Source organism: Sarcophilus harrisii, chromosome 6 (genome assembly GCF_902635505.1).
Source record: "Sarcophilus harrisii chromosome 6, mSarHar1.11, whole genome shotgun sequence".
Lineage (NCBI taxonomy): Eukaryota > Metazoa > Chordata > Mammalia > Dasyuromorphia > Dasyuridae > Sarcophilus > Sarcophilus harrisii.
The window spans coordinates 10,727,836-10,746,375 of record NC_045431.1 but is presented as its reverse complement, the minus strand read 5'-3'; the positions used below and the strand labels follow the sequence as shown (position 1 = coordinate 10,746,375).

At 42.9% G+C, this 18,540-nt stretch overlaps 1 protein-coding gene across 5 annotated transcripts in view; it reads right to left on the bottom strand.

The window, feature by feature from the left end:
* The window catches only part of SLIT2 (slit guidance ligand 2), a 338,313-nt gene extending 320,427 nt beyond the window's left edge, over positions 1-17,886 (bottom strand). For all 5 annotated transcript variants that reach the window (XM_031942954.1, XM_031942956.1, XM_031942958.1 and 2 more), the window contains exons 1-3: positions 15,707-17,886; positions 12,651-12,722; positions 11,375-11,446 (exon numbers count right to left, since the gene is read on the bottom strand). In XM_031942954.1, coding sequence (XP_031798814.1) covers positions 11,375-11,446; positions 12,651-12,722; positions 15,707-15,873 — 311 coding nt within the window. In that variant the 5' untranslated portion in view covers positions 15,874-17,886. The remainder of the gene's footprint in view (positions 1-11,374; positions 11,447-12,650; positions 12,723-15,706) is intronic.
* Between the last annotated feature and the right edge of the window lie 654 nt (positions 17,887-18,540).

Genomic DNA, 18,540 nt, shown 5'->3' with positions numbered 1-18,540 from the left:
GAAGGAAGTGAAGAGGTTAACTTGAAGAGAGACTGACAGAACACAATCATAGTCTTCAATTATTTAGAAATTTGTCATCAAACAAGGGCTAGACAAGTCCCTAATAGCTCCAAATGACAGCAATAGTCCCAGGAGGAAGGGGAAAAAAAGAAAGAAAATTTAAAATAGCCTTGGAGGGCAATGATGCATCTATCACTGGATGTATTCAAGAAAAAGCAAGATGATCATCTATCAAATATATTGTAACAGAGTTTAAATAGCATAAGGTGGGAGATAGAAGGGTACTTTCCTCTTTTAGATTCTATGATGAAATAGAAAATAGTTATGATTTTCATTCCATTTTAACTTAAATAACTACAAAATTAGAGTCAGACACAGGAAAGATGCTAGATACTTTTTAAGGTGTTTATTGATGATGAAGAGCATAAAAGAAATTAGTGTGAGTGATGTGATCCAGTGAAGAGAACCTGAGTTCTAATCCCCACTTTGAAGTTTACTGCCTTTAGACCATGCAAACCACTTACGGGGCTCAATTTCCTCATCTAGATTATTCAAACTTAGTAGTTTCTGAGGTCCTTTTCAGATATTGATCTAACACAGAAATTGTACAACAATTGAGAATTCTGGATCTCATCTCTGTGTGTGTGTGTAGGATTTGTCTATGTAGCATCTAACAGTTTCAAGCACAAAAGACAGTCAATCCTGGAAACTTCCCTAATTTAGCAAGAAACACAAACTTCTGGGAGGAGCTCCCCCCTTCCATTTGTCTATCATTCAAGAATCCAGGGTGACCTCCACATCACACTGAGGCACTGTATAATTTATGTCCAATAAATCATTCAAGATATCCACGATTCTCCTCAAAGCATGCAAATAATCACTAATATTAAGAAGAAACCTTCAAGGGAACTCAAAGAATCCTTTGGGTTTCTTCCTTGTTTAGTAAAATTGTGTCCTAGAGACATGTAATCCATAGAAAAATAACCCGAGTAAGTTTCAAAGACACACAATCTTTCTGAGTCTCCTATTTCCTCTTCTCTGCCCCTCTCTGGCCACAAAGAAGCTTTTCCCCTCTACCTGCCCCACTCTCCTCCTCCTGCTAGTGTCTGGAAGCCTGGAGCTCTATTCCTTGAAGTTCATGAGATCGCAGTTTTCCCTCAGCTGGTCACTGGGATGGAATCAATCTGACAAATGCAATTTATCTTGATGATTGCCCTTGAACCTTTTCAGGAGGATTTACTTTTCAGAGACTTTTTTAGCCTGGATTCTTCTCTGATTGATAAAATGTTAGGTTGACTAAGGGAGGAATCTCAGGCGTTAGGAGTCTTGTGCATTATTGTAAGCATAAATGCATAATTTAAAGAGGGGAGAAAATCTCGACAGCGCTAGGAGATGTAGTTTTCCCATTCCAATTCCCTAACGTGGAAGGCTCATTGGATCCCAGAATGAAGGAGAGAAGAGACCGCAGAGGTTTTCGGGGCCTTTTACAGCTTGAGGGACTTGTCTTGCATCACCAACTAATCAATCTGAAGCAGAATTAGAACCCATCCCAGAGAGAAAGAAAATGGGAGATGTGAATATTAAAACGAGTTCTTCCACACTTGGGCAGCCGAGATTATAGTTACATTGCATTACTAAGCTTTGGTTTAAAAAAATCTTCCATGTCTTGCCTCAAGTTAAGCATTACACATTTCAGAATCAAGATACGTCAGAAAACAGAACTCGGAACTGATAGGAGACCGTGGGTGCCATGGCTGATACATACTCAACGACAAACATTGTTCTTTTGTCATATCGTGGGTCTCCTTCTCTTGCCCGATTTAACAAGTTTATAGGAATAAGCACCTAATACTCAGGCAAAACTGGAAAACTGGGTACTAAATATTTAGTAAAGGGTAAAGCATTGAACCATAGAGCCTGAAAGCAAGGGAGAACTAAGAAGTGAAGAAAACATCATTTCAAGGACTAAAATATCTGTGAAAAATTGAACCTTATAAGATCCTATTTTACTATATTTTAATGGTTCTGTGATTTCATCTATTTACTTCATCCATTGGTACAAATGGCAACCTATTCGTGATTTTTATCCTGTTCTCATAGGCCATGATCTCCAACAAATCCTCCATAGAGGATTCTTCCAAGATGTGGTAGACCTTCCTCCACTTTGTTTTAACCTTCCGTAGGTACCCAAATGTGCTCTTAGTCTACCGATTTACTCTTGTCTCACAGTTCTCCATACTTTCCCCAAGGGCACGTTTCCTTTATGTTATTTCTTACACATACAAGAAATACTCTATAGAGCTAGCTGGCTTCTGTCCATTGCCTTTTGGAACCTAATGCAACTTTGATTCTTCAGAGGCAATTGAGGATATGGAATCAGGAAGATCTGAATAGAAATTTTGTCTCAGACACCCAGGAGCCATATGAGCCAGGGCCTGTCATTTAATCTCTGGCAGCTCACTTTTTCTTTAGCTGTTAAATGGGAATAATGATAATAGCACCTACCTCCCGGGTTGCTATAAGAAATAGAATGACTTTACATTTTTAAAGCAAGCACTTTACAAAACTCGAAGAGTTATAGAAATATTAACTATTATTGTTATTATTTAATCAACAAAGCAATCCATGATCAAACATCTAACACGAGAATGTTTTTGTTCTATTTTTGTTGTTTTTAATGGGGAGCAACTTAGTATCATTGAAAACACTGTATAATTTCCCAAATGTAATCCAACATATGTCTTGATATTTTTCAATTCTGGGGACAACTGCTCTTTATTAGTACTGATATATTCAATACTAAGTTTATAAATTTGGATGGACACAAGTCCCTGTCAAAGTCTGTATAACAAGTATGTTTTTATCAGTTTTTCTCTCTCTCAATCTCAGAGATTCATTTAATCTCTCTTAAGTTATTATATATATGTACATATATACATACACATATATAATATATGTATATATATATGGTGGCTCTAAAATGGTATTATTAACCATACATTCATTGACCTTCCAGCACCATCCAACATTTCTGCCTGATGGAATTTTTGATCTCTTCTAGGAAATCTGATTTGGAGTTAAAAGCAATAGGTACAATATCATGGATGAAAAGGAGCATCAGATGGATCTCTATGTATCTATATGTAATCTCTCTGTCTTTTTGGTTCTTGGGTCTTTGGGTCTTCACAAATTCCTTGTTTTCATCCTCACTTGATAATTGATAATCAAACACCATCATCTCTATATATTAAATGCAAATACATACACATATGTGCATGTGTGTATATATATATATGTGTTTGTGTGTATATATATATATATATATATATATATATATATATATAAGACCCATTTTGATCTACTTCAAATATTTTTTACATGACCAATGAACACTGAAACATAATGGCATTTTGTATTCTTGGCTACTTCTGGTCAATCATTTCTAAAGATGTGGACAACGGTAGGGAATCCCTTGTGAAATCCCAAATCCATCAAGGCTATTCTGAACATGTACATAGAACACGCCCATAAAGATTAAAAAGCAGACTTGGAGGATCAATAACTTTGGATGTTCTCTTGATTGTCTGTAGTTTTCCCTTCCCTTTTGATATTTTCTATCCCCTGATGTTTGTTAAAAAAAAAAAAAAAAAATCCCTCCAGGCTTTCAAGATAGTGAATATTTTAGTAGCCAAGCCCTAGCCTGACAACAGAACTACATTATCTATAACAGTAAATACATCTCTGCTGAATCCCAGGCAGGACTGTGCCCAGAGAGCCCTGCACTCTAAATGAATCGATGAAGTTTTAAATGGCACTGACTGCCACAGAACAATGAAGGGCCCAGGATGAGCAGAGGGCACCAGTAAGGGGGTGTAGCTAACAAATAGAACCTACAAGGAGCTCCATTTAATCAAACCAGGTGGGTCAATTATCTATTGCTGAGAGCACTCGCATTCGATTATGCAGGAGGCAGGATGGACAAAGATGGGGAATGACATCCTGACCGGGCCCTTCAGAAAATGGCCTGGAGTCGCATCCCCATGCATGGCATTTCCCTCCCACTCCCTGAGCATCCGCTGCCATGTCATGCACATGACTGAGCTCCTGGGTTATCCAAAGTGGCTGCAATCTGCATTTTCTAGCTCTTGCTCCCCCTCAAGGAAGGAAGGAAACACTCTGCCCTGGTCCAAAAGGATAAATTAGGAAACATTAATAATTTCTTGATCTTCACTGTGCCATCTCTGAGAGTTTCTCACTGGGAGAGACCTTTCTGAGCAGCTTCCTAGATGCTGACTCTTGGTCTTTTAACTGTCCCTTGCCAACTGCTCCTGCCACTTAGACATGCATATTCCAAGGGCTTCTAATACATATTTCCTTCCTGACCTCACCCTTGCTTGAAACACACAATTAAAACAATTATTACACTCCCACAATTCATATTTTTCACTTCCTCTTTAAGATAATTGATATGAAAAAAAGCCACTTTCACTACTTTATTTTCTCTTGCAGTTTTAATAACTGCTTGATTATTATTAGGCATTTTTAAGTCTCACACTGTTAAGAAATATCCAGAAGCATTTCTGAGCAAGTCAGGCTTGGATAAAGTTTATCCCTTTAGGCACTGGATGGAGAACAAGGGTGGAGAAGCTTTTAAAAAAAGTTTTAATTTTATTTATTTTCTTTCTTGGTCCAGGCTTATGACTTCATTAGGGTGGGGAACTGCTGATACTGAAATTAGTCCCACTGATGTAGATCAGCAAGTGACATTTTTAAGACCAAATGGGTATAAGAGTCCTAGAGAGATGCTCCAGATTTGAAATGTTAAATAACTTGTTAGAGGTGATAGTCAGCAGGTCTCAGGAAAAGACTTGAGCTCAGACTTTCCTGACTCCAAGGCTAACTGTAACTGTAACAGGTACAGTTAGTACCTGTCCTAACTGTAAGTGCTATAGTATATCACTTACTTTCTTTCATTCTCTAATATGCCCCAATCATGGTCAATCTATTTGGGTTTTTGTTCTGCCTTCTTCCTTTGTCAAGAAAAGAAATGCAACCTTGAAAACTATTTTCATTTTCTAATGATCACATACTATTTCAAAGGCGGAAAAAAAAGAATAAAAATATTATGCAAATATAACTCTATCTAAGAGTCAAATTTTACTTTTTTAGTAATTTAAATTACAGAAAATTCTGAATAACTTTCGAGAGCTACATTTCTTATGAAACAACATGGGGAGATATTCGGTGAAGTGCATATAATTTTAGATCATATTTCGCCCAACAAGGAAAGTTGATTTTTCCCCGGCCTGGAAGATAATCTCATTGACTCAGTAAAGTCTGACCTACCTCTCTCTCTCTGAAGGTTGAAAACTTTTGCTTACCTAGAATCATCATCATCATCATCATCATCATCATCATCATCATCGTGTGTGTTTGGGTATATGTGCACACCCTCTTGTCTACTGTCCCAGCACTGGCTAAATATGCTACAAAGAAAAGACCCTTATTTCACTGTTCTCTACTTAACAGGTAGGTTTTTGAGTGAGTCTTATACACAGATTGCTCCATGTACACAGTTTTCTCCTACAAAGGCTACAGCTCTTTCACTTTAGGTTAGCAATATTTATGCCAGAGTTGCTCAGCAAAAAAAGAAAAAAGGAGGAAGAAATACTAGATATAAAATATAGAAAAACTAAAATAAAAGCAAGCAGAAAAGTTCCCCAATGGTTTTTTTAAGTTGAGAAACTAAGTCAAGAAAGTAGAATCGAAACAACAGGATTTTTAATCTAAAGCTACTCCCACTTAGTGAAACATACACTCAGACATATAACATTTAACAATCTCTGCCTCTCCACATATATTGTAACAGTGCAAACTCAACTACTCGTTTCAGAGTAAGTATAAAAGAGAGCATCCAGCAAACACTGGATCCTCACAAAGGATGAGCACAAAACAGATGTGGGAAAAATAAACAGCCTTGCTGCTTTCGAATTTATAAAAGGTCTGCAAAAAGCAAACAGGCCTTCTCACCACAATTTAACTTGTAGGCCCATAAAAGGGTCCCACGAGAAACTCTCATCGATGAATAAAATATACTACTTAAAGTAACATGGAGGACGGATGAGCTTTAGAGGCCCACAAGTCAGCCAGAAGAAAGGAGCTTTTTAGGCTACTGCAATATAGCTCAGGCTTCCATGGTGGAAACTGTTCCCATATTCCATAAGTGTCAAAGCGGAGATACACAGGTGATGATCTCAAGGGCTTTCGCCTGCCATCTTCCACACTTGTACAATCATTATTGGAGGGCTAACTAATTTGTTAAAGAAGCCCCTTTAAAAATGACGAGTCGTTTTAAGACCCAGGTGTGCAGGTGTGCAAGTACAGTTCTTTGTAGACAGAACTTGCACCAGGTTGTTTTTTGTTTGTTTGCAGGGAGATTAACATTCTGAGCTTTTGATTCTTGCTCCAAGAACATGAATGTGTTCTGTGAGGTGATGGAAGATCAGCTCTGAGAAGAGGGATTCTCCACATCCTTGGTGAACAAGGAGGAACTGGTGTTCTCCCTCAGACCTGTTCCACAGCATACTCTTCTCCTGAGCTCACCAAATACCCCAAATTACTTTCAACAAAAAAATCAGGAAAGAAGTAGTTATTTATGTTCTGCACTTTGAGTCATCAGGCATGGGAGAGAGAGTGCATGTAGTTAGAATCTTTTTTTTTAAATGCCATTTTTCCAAAAATGCCATCTTTAGTGCCTATTATCTTGTACATTATGCTATGTATATTTATTTAAATTTTTAAGGTAAAAGTGAGTATATGTGTCATGTTAAGAAACACTTTAAAATGCACCACCAGTTTCTTAGATTACATAATTATTTCTAGGAGATATCTATAAAAATTCTCAGGATTCTCTTTCTAAGCAAAAAAAAAATCATTTAAAAGTCAAAAACTTGTTTTTAAAAACTTGTAAATAGCAAAAATGAAGCTGTGAAACCTGGAGATTTTATAGTAGGTATATTTATATCAACATCATGTATCAATAAGTTATCTTATACAAAATACAAGTATACCTAGAAAGATTTAGCCCTTATTGCTCTATATTTTAATTCTTTTTAAAGAATATATATTGGTAGTAATTTAAGCCCATCAAAGTTTAGTATTAATAATTTTTCCATGTCATATCAGGTTTTACTCGTGTGACCCATAATATACATTTCATATTTGTCACAGGAATAAATGGAAAAAAAAAATCATGGAGTTGTCAAAAAAAAAAATAAGACAATTCTAAAAAATCTCAAAACTTTCCCATACTCTTTGCTGTTATTGGAGAATTTTCTGTTCTACTCAATTGGAAACAGAAAAACTAATTTTCAGTACTAAGAAACAGAAGGGAATAGAAACCCCTTAAAAGAGTATGAAATAAAACTCACTACATGACTCTACTAAAACCTATCCCGTTAAGTCACAAATGAAAAATAGTGCATTTCTAGTGAAGTACAGTGTGACTAGAGAGAAAATTTTTTGATCAATAAAGAGCATAAGCTGTAAAATAAAAAGGTCTCATATTTTTTCATTAAAAATTAATTCAGATTAAAAAGTTATTTTCAGTTCTTATGTGAGTTTTAAGAAACACAAATTCACACTTACCCCCTGCCAAAAAAAGTCCTTATTCTTAATGTTTTAGGAAATTTCCCTCCCCAATTTATTCTTAGGTTAATAGTGTGAGCTTTCATCTAATCATCTAAATATATTTGATTGTTTTTAGGCATTTTGCCTAAACAACATGAGATCTACTAATATAATCCACATATGGCGTCTATTTAAGGTTTTGTTCTAATGTCAAATAAGCAGGTTATTATAATCATTGGCTACATTCCATTTCCTGAAAATTTTACTACAGCAATCGGTCTGGGAGCATAAAAGGCTGTATTGGAGTCAGAAAGACCTGAATTCAAATCTAGTCTTGGGCCCTTACTATCTATGTGACCCTGGACAAGTTAATGAACTAACTTCTGTCTGCTTCCCTTTCTTCATCTATAAATAGGGATAATTATAATATCTCCTTTCCTAGGTTATTGTAAGGCCAAAAAGAGATAACACCAGTAAAACTCTTTATAAACTTTAAAGCACTGCGTAAGAACTACTTGCTATTATTTTTCTTATAGACTATTAGAGCACCCAGTGACATGGATATTTGTTATGCAGGAAAATTATACCTTTTTCATAACTCCCTATATTAATGGTAAACCTTTGCCCCCTGATTCTGGATAGATACTAATAAAATATGAAACCTCATCCTGCTATTCACCCAAAATTTTGCTGAAATTCTTCAATTTTTGTTGTCCCTTCTCAATGAGAAAACACCCCGGAGATTGACATTGACACCTCATTTCAACTGCAGATACTGTCACTTCCAAAAATAATAGGGAAAAAGTAGGCAAATATTAGGTAAAACCCCCATCCCCACAAAACCATGTGCTACTTCTTTTCTGTTTTTCTGTTTTTCTCCCTGGAAAAAGTTGTAACTAAGGCAACAAAAATTATGAGCAAAAAAAAAAAACATTTTAAAATACATGTAAGAAGGATTCATTTATAGTTATTATTGTTTCCCATCTATTGGTAAAAATGAAGACAATTTGAGAGTGAATACTTTATACAAACACCTTGACTGTTTTTATTTAAATCTGCTCTTCAAACATTGACAATCAAACAAGTCACTGCACTATTTAAACATATGAATGATAATTACAATGTAAAATTGGTCATAATTATAGTAACCAAAGCTTAATCTGTGGAAAATGAATGTTACAAATTAGAAAATTCACCTTAAGATTTTTAGAAAGGATACAAGATCATGTAATAATTGCAATTAACTCATTATACTGTTTTTCGAGATTTCATTTAGATCTTTCAAGCTCATCTCTAAAGAACAATTTTTAAAAGCTCCTGGCTCCAAATGAAACATAAAATTGAATAGGAAAGAAGATTGTGCTCACAGGGCTGTTGGACTCTTTGTTGAACATGGAAACTCCTGCATTCAACCCAAAATGGTTGGTTTCAAAGGAGCTTATATAGTTTGGAGAAATGTGTGCATTCACAAACTACTATTTCGCATACAAAAAGAGAAATATTTGAAAAGTGTATCCACAAGTTTCCTAAGAAATGGTTTTGAATTCCAGAGTCCCAAGGAGATGAATTGGCTGTCAGATAACAATGTGCCTCCATCAGATGGACTTGGCAGTTGTAAACAAAAGGAATTTTCTCAGCTTTTCCTCACAAATATGAAATATTTGCTCTTAGCCAACAGCTGGGGTGATTTAAAGAGGTCCTGCATATATATTAGTTTTCATTCAAAATTACAAATCCTCCTCCCACTCTGAAACATCTGACTGAGTCTTAGTATAATGGAAAATTGTTCTGGGATGAAGTGAAATTCCCAAGAGGAAAAAAAAGTTTTAAAAAAATGGACCTACTTATAGCCCTAATCAAATTTCAGGTCATAAGGAAATCAACTAATTATTATTATTTTTTAGAAAAAGGCAGTTAAAATGATTAAATCACAGAGCTTCTCCTTGTAAAAGAATAGGGAAAAGATTTAACTTATGCATGCTGTTGTATTGATTTGTCCAGATTTTAAAATGTAAAATAACAAAAACAAGGTGTACCAAGTTAAACCAGGAAGATTTTACCAGCACTTTTAAATCTTTTTTAATCTGGAGTCTGAATTTAAATTAATTCAGTGTCATAAGCAACTATTAAAAGGATTGAGTCCAAAACACTACCCATTACAAAGGAAGATGATTACTTATTTTAAATAAATCCTTAAAGTTAAATACAGACAGAAAATATTTTAAAAGAAGAGAATGGATTGAAAATGATTTTGGGTGACCAGTGATGATTGATCTAGAACCATATATTCTAGAAATCTTTAATCAGGGGCACAGGGGTAAGTAATAACTAGAGTTACTTGTGAAGTGAATTAACTATGATTTTTCTGAAAGTCAGCTTCAGGTAGTAATAATTAAATTAGTTTTAAACTATACAAATATACTTCAAAATATATTTCATAAAATATTATGAATTTTTATATATAAAAATGCATAATGTGCCAAAATAGATATTTTTCTGTTTTGCTAAATTCAGGGGGAAAAATCTATAAGTTTATCAACACTTTTTAAATGATAAAATTATTCATTTTCACTTCAGGGTAATAATGGGAATATAACTGTTGTCCTTGGGCCCCTCAGTGAACTTGAGTATGTCCTAGTATTTTATGTAAATAACATGTCTTACTCCTCCCACCCAGGAACTTTTTACATGAACCCATTCATGTTGATTCAGTAAGAAGTTTCTGTTCACGTTTCCAACTATTTGAAATTACTTTCCTGTCAAAGCAGAAGTATGAAATTGCATTTTTTTTTTTTTAAATCAAAGCTCAAGTTCCCAATTTGGGAACTGATGACATCATTTCCAAATGGAAAAAGAATAAATATATCCTTTCATCCTAAAAAAAGTAATGTATAGAATACTAAAGCTAAAGATCAAGTCAGTCAGGCATGTGACCAAGTATCCATAAATATTAAGAAATGTTCTCTATATTATATACTCAAAGTATATTTATCTAGATATTATAACAATATGAACGCCAGGAGGTGCTTTGTCTTATTAAAGCCTGAATCCTGTTTTTGGTCTATTTGTCATAAAATTACTTAAAATTTAGTACACAAGTACAAGAGATTTCATTTACATTTCTATTTAGGTAATTTTTTTTTTTTTTGCCCTTTCCCACCAACTAGGAATATCAAAAGCTGCAATAAGAGTACAAGAAAATTATAAAGATGGACTCTCTGATATTTGATTGGAAAAGTTAATTTTCACAGAAAAAAAACTTTAAGAGAAGGCAGGAGTTTATAATCTATAATTCAATTAATGAGAATACAAAATGTATCAAACTGATAAGTAAGATAATGAATGATGAAGGATTTTTAAAAAAATTCCTGTACCCTGTTTTAATTATGATGAGAAGAAAAATTTCCATCCTAGGGTAGACAAGTAATATGAAATAATGTGGACAGTAACAGGAAAATATAAATATATCTAACTATTGAAAATAGGATTATGCACCTCTCCAAGTCAATATCCTTCTTAAGAAAATTAGTCTCTATTTTGAATATTTCTGTTTATTAAGTAATACTTATTCAAAATCTTCACCTATTGTCTAGATAGCTTGAAAATAGTATATTCTGCTCCCTTTAGAATAAACAGTCCAGAAGTCAGAGCCTGAAGTTTTTACAGAGTGCTTTGGATCCAAATCAAGGAAAAAAGAAAGAATATCAAGTTATAGTGTCATTAACGTAAAATTGAAAGTACTTACAGTCTCTCCAGTTCCTTAAGATCTTGAAATGCTCCTCTTTCAATAGTGCTAATCCTGTTCTCCATCAGCTGACTGAAAGATATAAAAAATGTAAATTTTTATTTAAATTCCACTAGGAATTTCCAAAGCTATATTTTAAGCAACTAGTAGTTTACAATCTTCTTACTTTTATTTACTTAGTTTTAAGACCTACAGGCTAGCTTAATAATGGCACTTAGGAAGGAGGGCCTAAAACAAGAGAAACACATACAAATTTCAGGGAAAATACTGATGACAGTCTCTATTGGTTAAAATCTCCTCAGTTCAAATACTCAAACTTCTTTTATGAATAATGTTTGTCCTAAAGAACAACAAATCAAAATCCTGTTTTGTGATTGCTGTGTGGCAGACATATATACACATACAAGCAAAGATATGTTTGTATACATTTGTGTATGGGTAAGTATACATATGTGAATGTGTACACACACATAAATATGTATGTATTCTGTTTCCTTAACTAAAAAATCAACATATAGATACCACAATTCTTAGTTCACAGTGTAACTTCAGCATATGAATAAATATGGTAAAAGTCTGTCTCTTAAAACATGAACACTGAAAATAGTTACATATTTAAGAAGAGTATATAATCAAGATAATGTAAATAGCTATAATTCTTCTGTGGGTACGAACAATCTTGTGTTACATAAATCTGCAATTACTGTTCACTCATAACCAATAAGCCCAGTGGATAAGAGAAGTATTCACCGTTCTACATTTTGCCTTCAAAGTCACTTTTCACCAAGTTTCATAAACATTACTGCTGGAACAGCTAAAAAGTAAGGGACTCTTAAGGATATTTCCTTAATACCGATAGAGAATTATGTTTTTATTGAAGAGATTAAAAAGTGACTGTTTTCAAGTTTAGGAACAAAGTACATACCAGCATTTCTTCTATTGCCAAAACCTAGATACTTAAGGAGATTCCATATAAACTTCATAAACTGCAGTCACAAATTATTTTCTCTCTGGTTCATTAAGAACCCATGATTTGCCTATCCTGGGTAACAATTCATAATGAGAAATTATACTTCACTCTTCCATAGTGATCTTCCAACGTTTATAACAATATTCTGAAACTGTATTATTTACATGATAGCAAAAAAGGAAGTGATAGAAAAGCAACCTAACTCTCTTGAAGTTTATGTTTGTGGCATCGAGAAGGCTTTTAAAAGCTGCCACAAAATATATACCCCAAAAGCAACTCTTCACAAGTTATCAAACTCACACTTACAGGACTCTGAGGTGTCTAAGACCAGCAAAATCAGTCTTTGTGATTCTTGTGATGTTATTTCCATTCAAATCCCTAAGAGAAATAAGAGCAGTGAGATCAAAATGCAATTTTCTTTTACTTCATTTTAGCTTTAAAAAAATCCAAAAAAAAAAAAAAAAAAAAAGAAGAGCAAGGATTTTCATGTTTATCAAAGCCAATTCTGTTTATTTTAAAAACTAATTGGGGGAAGAGGTAACCTGGAAAGAAGTTGGCAAGTATTTTCTAACTTTTTAATGAGAAGAATTTATCAAGTTAATTCATTCTGATTTGACTATGACAGGAAGTATAATTGATATCACTCAAGTAGTACTCTTGGTCCCAAAGTTCTTCTCATACCTTTAAATATGTTTTTAAAGTAATTTTCGTGCTTAAATCAAAACCGTAATATAACTTTATTAATGTTAGCCATCTCCAAAGAAAGTTTCTTCAAGAAGTCAAAACAGTAATGTGTTCTAACAGACCTCGGAGAGCTTTAAAAATACATTTAAAAAGCACAAGCACCTGGTGGCAAAAACTTCCCTGGGCAAGTCCAAGAAAGTGCCATCAAAAGGAATGAACTTCAAAGATTTGCATTTACAAGCATTTACCTTCCAACAATCCTATGTTTGTATGAAAACTAAACTCTTCATTTGCAGCCCATGGAACCCCACTGTGACTGTAAAGTGAAAACTCCTTGCAGAGGCAATAATGGAAATAGGATTCAGGCCCTGACATTTCTGTTCAGTTTTCAGCACCATTTTGCCTTCTGGGGTTACTAGCTCCTTTTCTGGGATCTTAGGTCAAAATCTAAACTTTCCCTGGTTCCAATCATTACAAGGAGACCCAGGCTTTGCCAGGCTCTGAATGTGCTCCTTGATAGTAGAAAACCCCACTGCAATGAGCCCTTCCTTTGATTTGGTTCTATCTGTACGAAGTGTGAGCCTTTCAAGACCAGTATTTTAAAGCCTAGCTGGGTCCCACTTCACCATTTCCTTCCCTCTCCTCCCCCCAAACCAAGGCCCGGCGCCTCCTTGGGATTTTTCCTACAAGTGCAGCCCCTTCGGGTGAGTAAGACATGTTTGTCCTGAAATCTCGAAGCTGTTCTGAGCAGCATGAAATGGCAAGTGCTAAAGAAAGACTTCTGAGTCTGCTCGCTTTCCTCCTCCTCCTCCTCCTCCTCCTCCGTCCTTCCCCCCTCGTTGCCCAGAAAGTTGGCCGGGGACTGTCTGCCCAGCCCTGGCAGTCTCTGGGGGCTGCTCCCCTGGATCCAGGTAGCACTGGAAATTCACAGGGACATATTGGGGGGATCGCACGGACGAGATCCGAATCAGGACCCAACTGGCCCAAATAACTGGAAGGGGTTTGGGAAAGGAGATGGCCAGTCCCGGTGGAAGCCATTCACAAAGGAGAAGGGGGAGGGGAGCCCAAAATCTGGCATCTCTGCTTGGGTGAATCGGAAAACAACGTGTGATTCGTGAGAAAAATCGTTCCTATGCAGGGAAAAAAGGTGGTCCCGTGCATTGCAGCCATCCTGGCAAGTGCTGGGAAACGCTGCCCATTTCTGCGTGTCATAAAAGAGATTTGGGGAAGAGAAACAGCGGTAAATGCCAATTTCCCATCCGCTCCCCAACCCAGAGCACCGAAGGCAAGCGCGGGGCAGTTACTGCATAATTCAGGTAATTCTCCGCACCGCCGCCGCCGCCGCCGCCATCCCCGAAGCCAGAGTTTGGCCTGGAAAAAATAATAATGTGACAAAAAGAGGATGGGAGATGGGGGCGGGGGGGGGGGGGCGAGCGGCGCCTAATTGCTTATTACAGATAATTGCCTCCATTCCGCCCTCCGCCGAGCCAGGGCAGCCCCAGACCCGGATCTCGTGGACTGGCTGGAGGGTTGGGAAGGAGGGAGAAGCCGGGAGGGACGGCTGCGGAAAACCCGAACTGCCACAGCAAAGGGGAGCCCAGGCAGGGGAGGGGGAGGGAGGCGGGGAGGGAAGAAGCGGGCAGCCCCGAGCGGGGGGGGGGGGGAGAGAAGGGGGGCACTGCTTGCCACCCCAGGGCTGCGCCACCGAACTTCAAATCCGCCTCGGCTTTCTCCGGATGGCAAACTTCGGGGAGCCCCGAGGCGACCCCCTCCCCAGCTGGCTGGCGACCTTTCCGGGTCAGCCTGCGGGCCCAGCGCCCGGGCGGGCGGCACCTTCCTCCCGGACCTGAGGGGACCCGGAGGGGAGAGGCGGGCGCCGAGGGGGGACTACTTTCCCCGGAGCCGGAGACTTTCCGCCTTTCCCGGCCCGGGCCCTTTGATAAGCAGCAGAGCGGCGAGACCAGCGAGCTCCTCACTCCCTCCGATCCCTCCCTCCTCTTTCTAGTGGGAAACACAAAGCGGGGACTCGGGTTTAACTTCTTCCCCGTCGCCCAACCTTAGGCTGCGCAAGCCCGCCAGGAGAACGGCGGCCGCGGCCCCCGGGCAAACTCGGGTGCCACCAACGACCCGGCCCCGGGAGAGGGTGGGAAAATGTCACGCTTCCCTTCCCCAGTCCGCCTCCCTCCCTCCCGGCACCCCCCGCCCCCGCCCCGGGCCCGCCCGGGATTCCAAGCAGGAGGGAGAAGGTGCGGAGGGAGGGGGGCAAAGCCAGCCTGTTCCGTATCCCCACCCTGGAGCCGGCCCCACAGCCCTCGGCCCTCACCCTTTCCCGAGGCTATCCTCACGGCCTGCGCCCCTTCCTTCCCCATCCTTGGAGGGAAGGCGGGGAGGGGGCGGGCAGGAAAGGGGCGATGCCAGTGAGTGGAGGGGCGCGTTTTCTCCTGGGCGAGCCCTTCTCCCGCATCGTGCCCGAGAACTCCCCAGAACTGACCTTGGACAAGCCGAGTAACCGCCCCGGGCCTCAGTTTCCTCATCTGTAAATAAAGGGAGGACCCCCCCCCCCAGTTCTGCCCCCACTATGCGCTACGCCGGGACTGTCTGGCTTCGGCCCCCGGGGAGGAGGCGGGGGGGGGGGATCAGGAGACGGCGGGGGCAGTGGGAGGGGGCGCGCTACTCACAGCCTCTCGGTGTTGCGGGGGATGTTCCTGGGCACGCTGCGCAGCGCCAGCCCGTGACAGTCCACGGTGCTCCCGGAGCAGGAGCATTGCGCCGGGCACGGCTGCGGCGCCACCTTGCTCAGAACCAGCAGCACCAACGCCAGCGTCAGGGAGCCGAAGCCACACATCTTCGTCCTCCGCTCTCGCCTCGGGCCAAGGCCCCCCGGGTCCCCGGCACCAGTCCCCAAAGCCCGAGCTGCAGGTCCCAAGCGCCCAGCCAGGCGGCGGTTTCCCCCAAAGGAAGAAAAAACGGGACAGCGATAAAAAGGAGGCTCCGAGCTCCGCCGCTCGCACACGCGCCTCCCGCCCCCTGCTGTCTCCAGCCTCCCGCGGGCGGGCGGGCGCGACTTCGGGAAGTTTCGGGCCGCCGCCGAGGTCCCCACGCAGGACAGAGGCCGGCGGCTTCGCGAGGCCCCTCTGGCCGAGGATCCGCTTGGCGGTAAAAGCAGCCTCGCTCCCTCCTTGTCCTCCAGATGATGCCGGACGGGCTGTGTGTGTGTGTGTGTGTGTGTGTGTGTGTTATCTGTGCACACGCTCACCGCCTCCAAATCGGAGGCTCTCTCCCGCTCTCGATCGCTGGCGGCGTGATTTTGAAAGAGAGGAAAGGTTCGGGGAAGTGGGGAGGGGGAGAAGAGGGAGACGGACAGAGGTCAGCTGGGGGGGGGAGAGCCAAGAATGCCCCCGCCCCCGAAAGAAACTCGAGTCCCCCGAGCTAGCAGCCGCCCGATCCGCGCTCGCCCACAACTGCACGCTTCCTGCGAAACTGCATTGCGCCCAGCGGCGGCCGGGGAGCAGCGCACGAGCAGCCGGGGGCTGGCGGGGCCGGGCGCCGGGCTCCGCAGCGCGCCTCACGCGCCCCTCCTCTCCCTCCCCGCACCCGCAGGAGCCGCGCCGAGCGCAGCCTTCAGTCTCGGCGGCCCAGGAGGGCGCTTGGCGAAACGCACATGCACTTCTGGGAAGAGCTGGCTCCGCGACCCCCTCCCCCAGAGCTCTTCCAGCCCCGGTCTCGGGGCCAGGGAAATTGTCAAACGAGGAGCCCGGGAAATTGTCAAACGAGGAGCCCACGGGAAATTGTCAAACGAGGAGCCCCCGGGAAATTGTCAAACGAGGAGCCCACGGGAGGCGCGAAGCATGTGTCCGAGGCAGGCTTCTGGGCGCTGCTCCGTCTGCCGCCGCTCCTTGGGAAGGGGGGGGGGGGGCGAAGGCCAAGTTGCGCAGGAAAGCTTCCCGATTGAATGGGTGCGGACTCTGGGCACGATGGTCAGGAGGTGAGCCTCCGGCCACGGGAGTCCTGGCGTCCTCAGTGGCGCTGTTATCCGCAGCTGCGGGGAGTACGGCCAGAGGGGCCGAACTGAGACAGCAGCTGAATGTCAAGTGTGTGTGTGTGTGTGTGTGTGTGTGCGTGTGTGTCACCCCGCGCGTTTCCCGGATACAGTAGCACTGCAGCAGACACCTGATGGGAAAGGTGGCAACTGAATCTAGCGGAGCCAGAGGAGGGGTCCCTGGCCCTCGGAGACGACCCCTTTGCGGTCACCCGGAAAAAAAGCGAGCTGGTCCTTGTCAAGTCCAAGAACTTTTCCCCGCGTTTGCTCTTGCCCCCGCACGGCCGGCGGGGAAGATGCCCCACGAGGATGAGCTGTCCACGATTCCCTCGGTGCACCTGCCTCTGGGCTTTCAATAAAGAGCAGCGCGACGGGTCCCAGCCCCTTCCGCGCCGCAGTCCGCTTTCGCCCCCTCCCGAGAGGGATTTGGGGAGGAGGAGGGAGTCCGGGGGGGGGGCGCGGGATTAAGGGAGGGGGCTCGCTCTTCGGCTTCCCTAGCCCCCGGCCGACGTCTAAACAATAGGACGCGGCGCACGGCAGGCGGCTAAGTCTCCGATTCCCCGAAGAGGCGAAGGTGGGGAGGAATCGGGCACGAGTGGTTCTCTCCGGCGGCCGGGCGCTGCGCCGAGCGTGTCTCGCGGAAGGACAACAAAAAGCCTGGCAGCTGCTCCTCGATCGAGCCCGCCGGCCCGCTCCGAGCCCGCCTTCCCTCTCAGCACCCAGGCTTTGCCCGGGAAGAGCGGCAGCTTTTGCTCGCTCCCAGGAACAGCATCATCATCGCCACTGCCATCCTCCTCCTCCTCCTCCTCCTCCTCCTCCTCCTCCTCCTCCTCCTCCTCCCCCTCCTCCTCCTCCTCCTTCACTCCGCCTCCGCCTCCGCCTCCGCCTCCTCCCCTTTTCCACCACGTTCAGCTGCTGCTGGGCTGCCGCCGCCTCTGTCGCCGCCGCCGCCGCCGCCACAACAGCCGCCTCCGCCGTCCGGGCACTTCTCAGATAAATAACACCGAGCGAGAAGTTCCCCACGCTCGGGGCTTATATACCAGCCGCGGAGCCCCCTCCCCCCCGGCCACGCCCAAAGCCGCAGGCGCCGAGCTCACTGGCTGGCGGCGCGCGAGCCCCGACTACCTCGCAGGGAGAGAGGTGCGAGCCCCGGGAGAGGGACGGGGGCCGGAGGGAGGGCGGCTGAGCGAGGTCGGGGATGGGCACCGCGAACCCGCGCGCGCAGCCCACGGAGAGCAAGCTGGGCCGGAGGGAGCCGCTCCCGGCTCTCCCGGCCTCCGCCAGCGGCCCCTCCCCGCGGCCGCCGCTTTACCGGCCGGGGAGCGAGCAAAGAAACGGCGGGGCGGGCAGTGGTGCGGCTCCGGGCACGTGTTCCTGAGGGGACCGCTCGGGGCTGGCCTGCCCTGGCGCACGAATCCAGCGAGGCGGATCTGGGGGAGCCCACCCACGGACCCGCGAGCGCGCGGGGCTGGG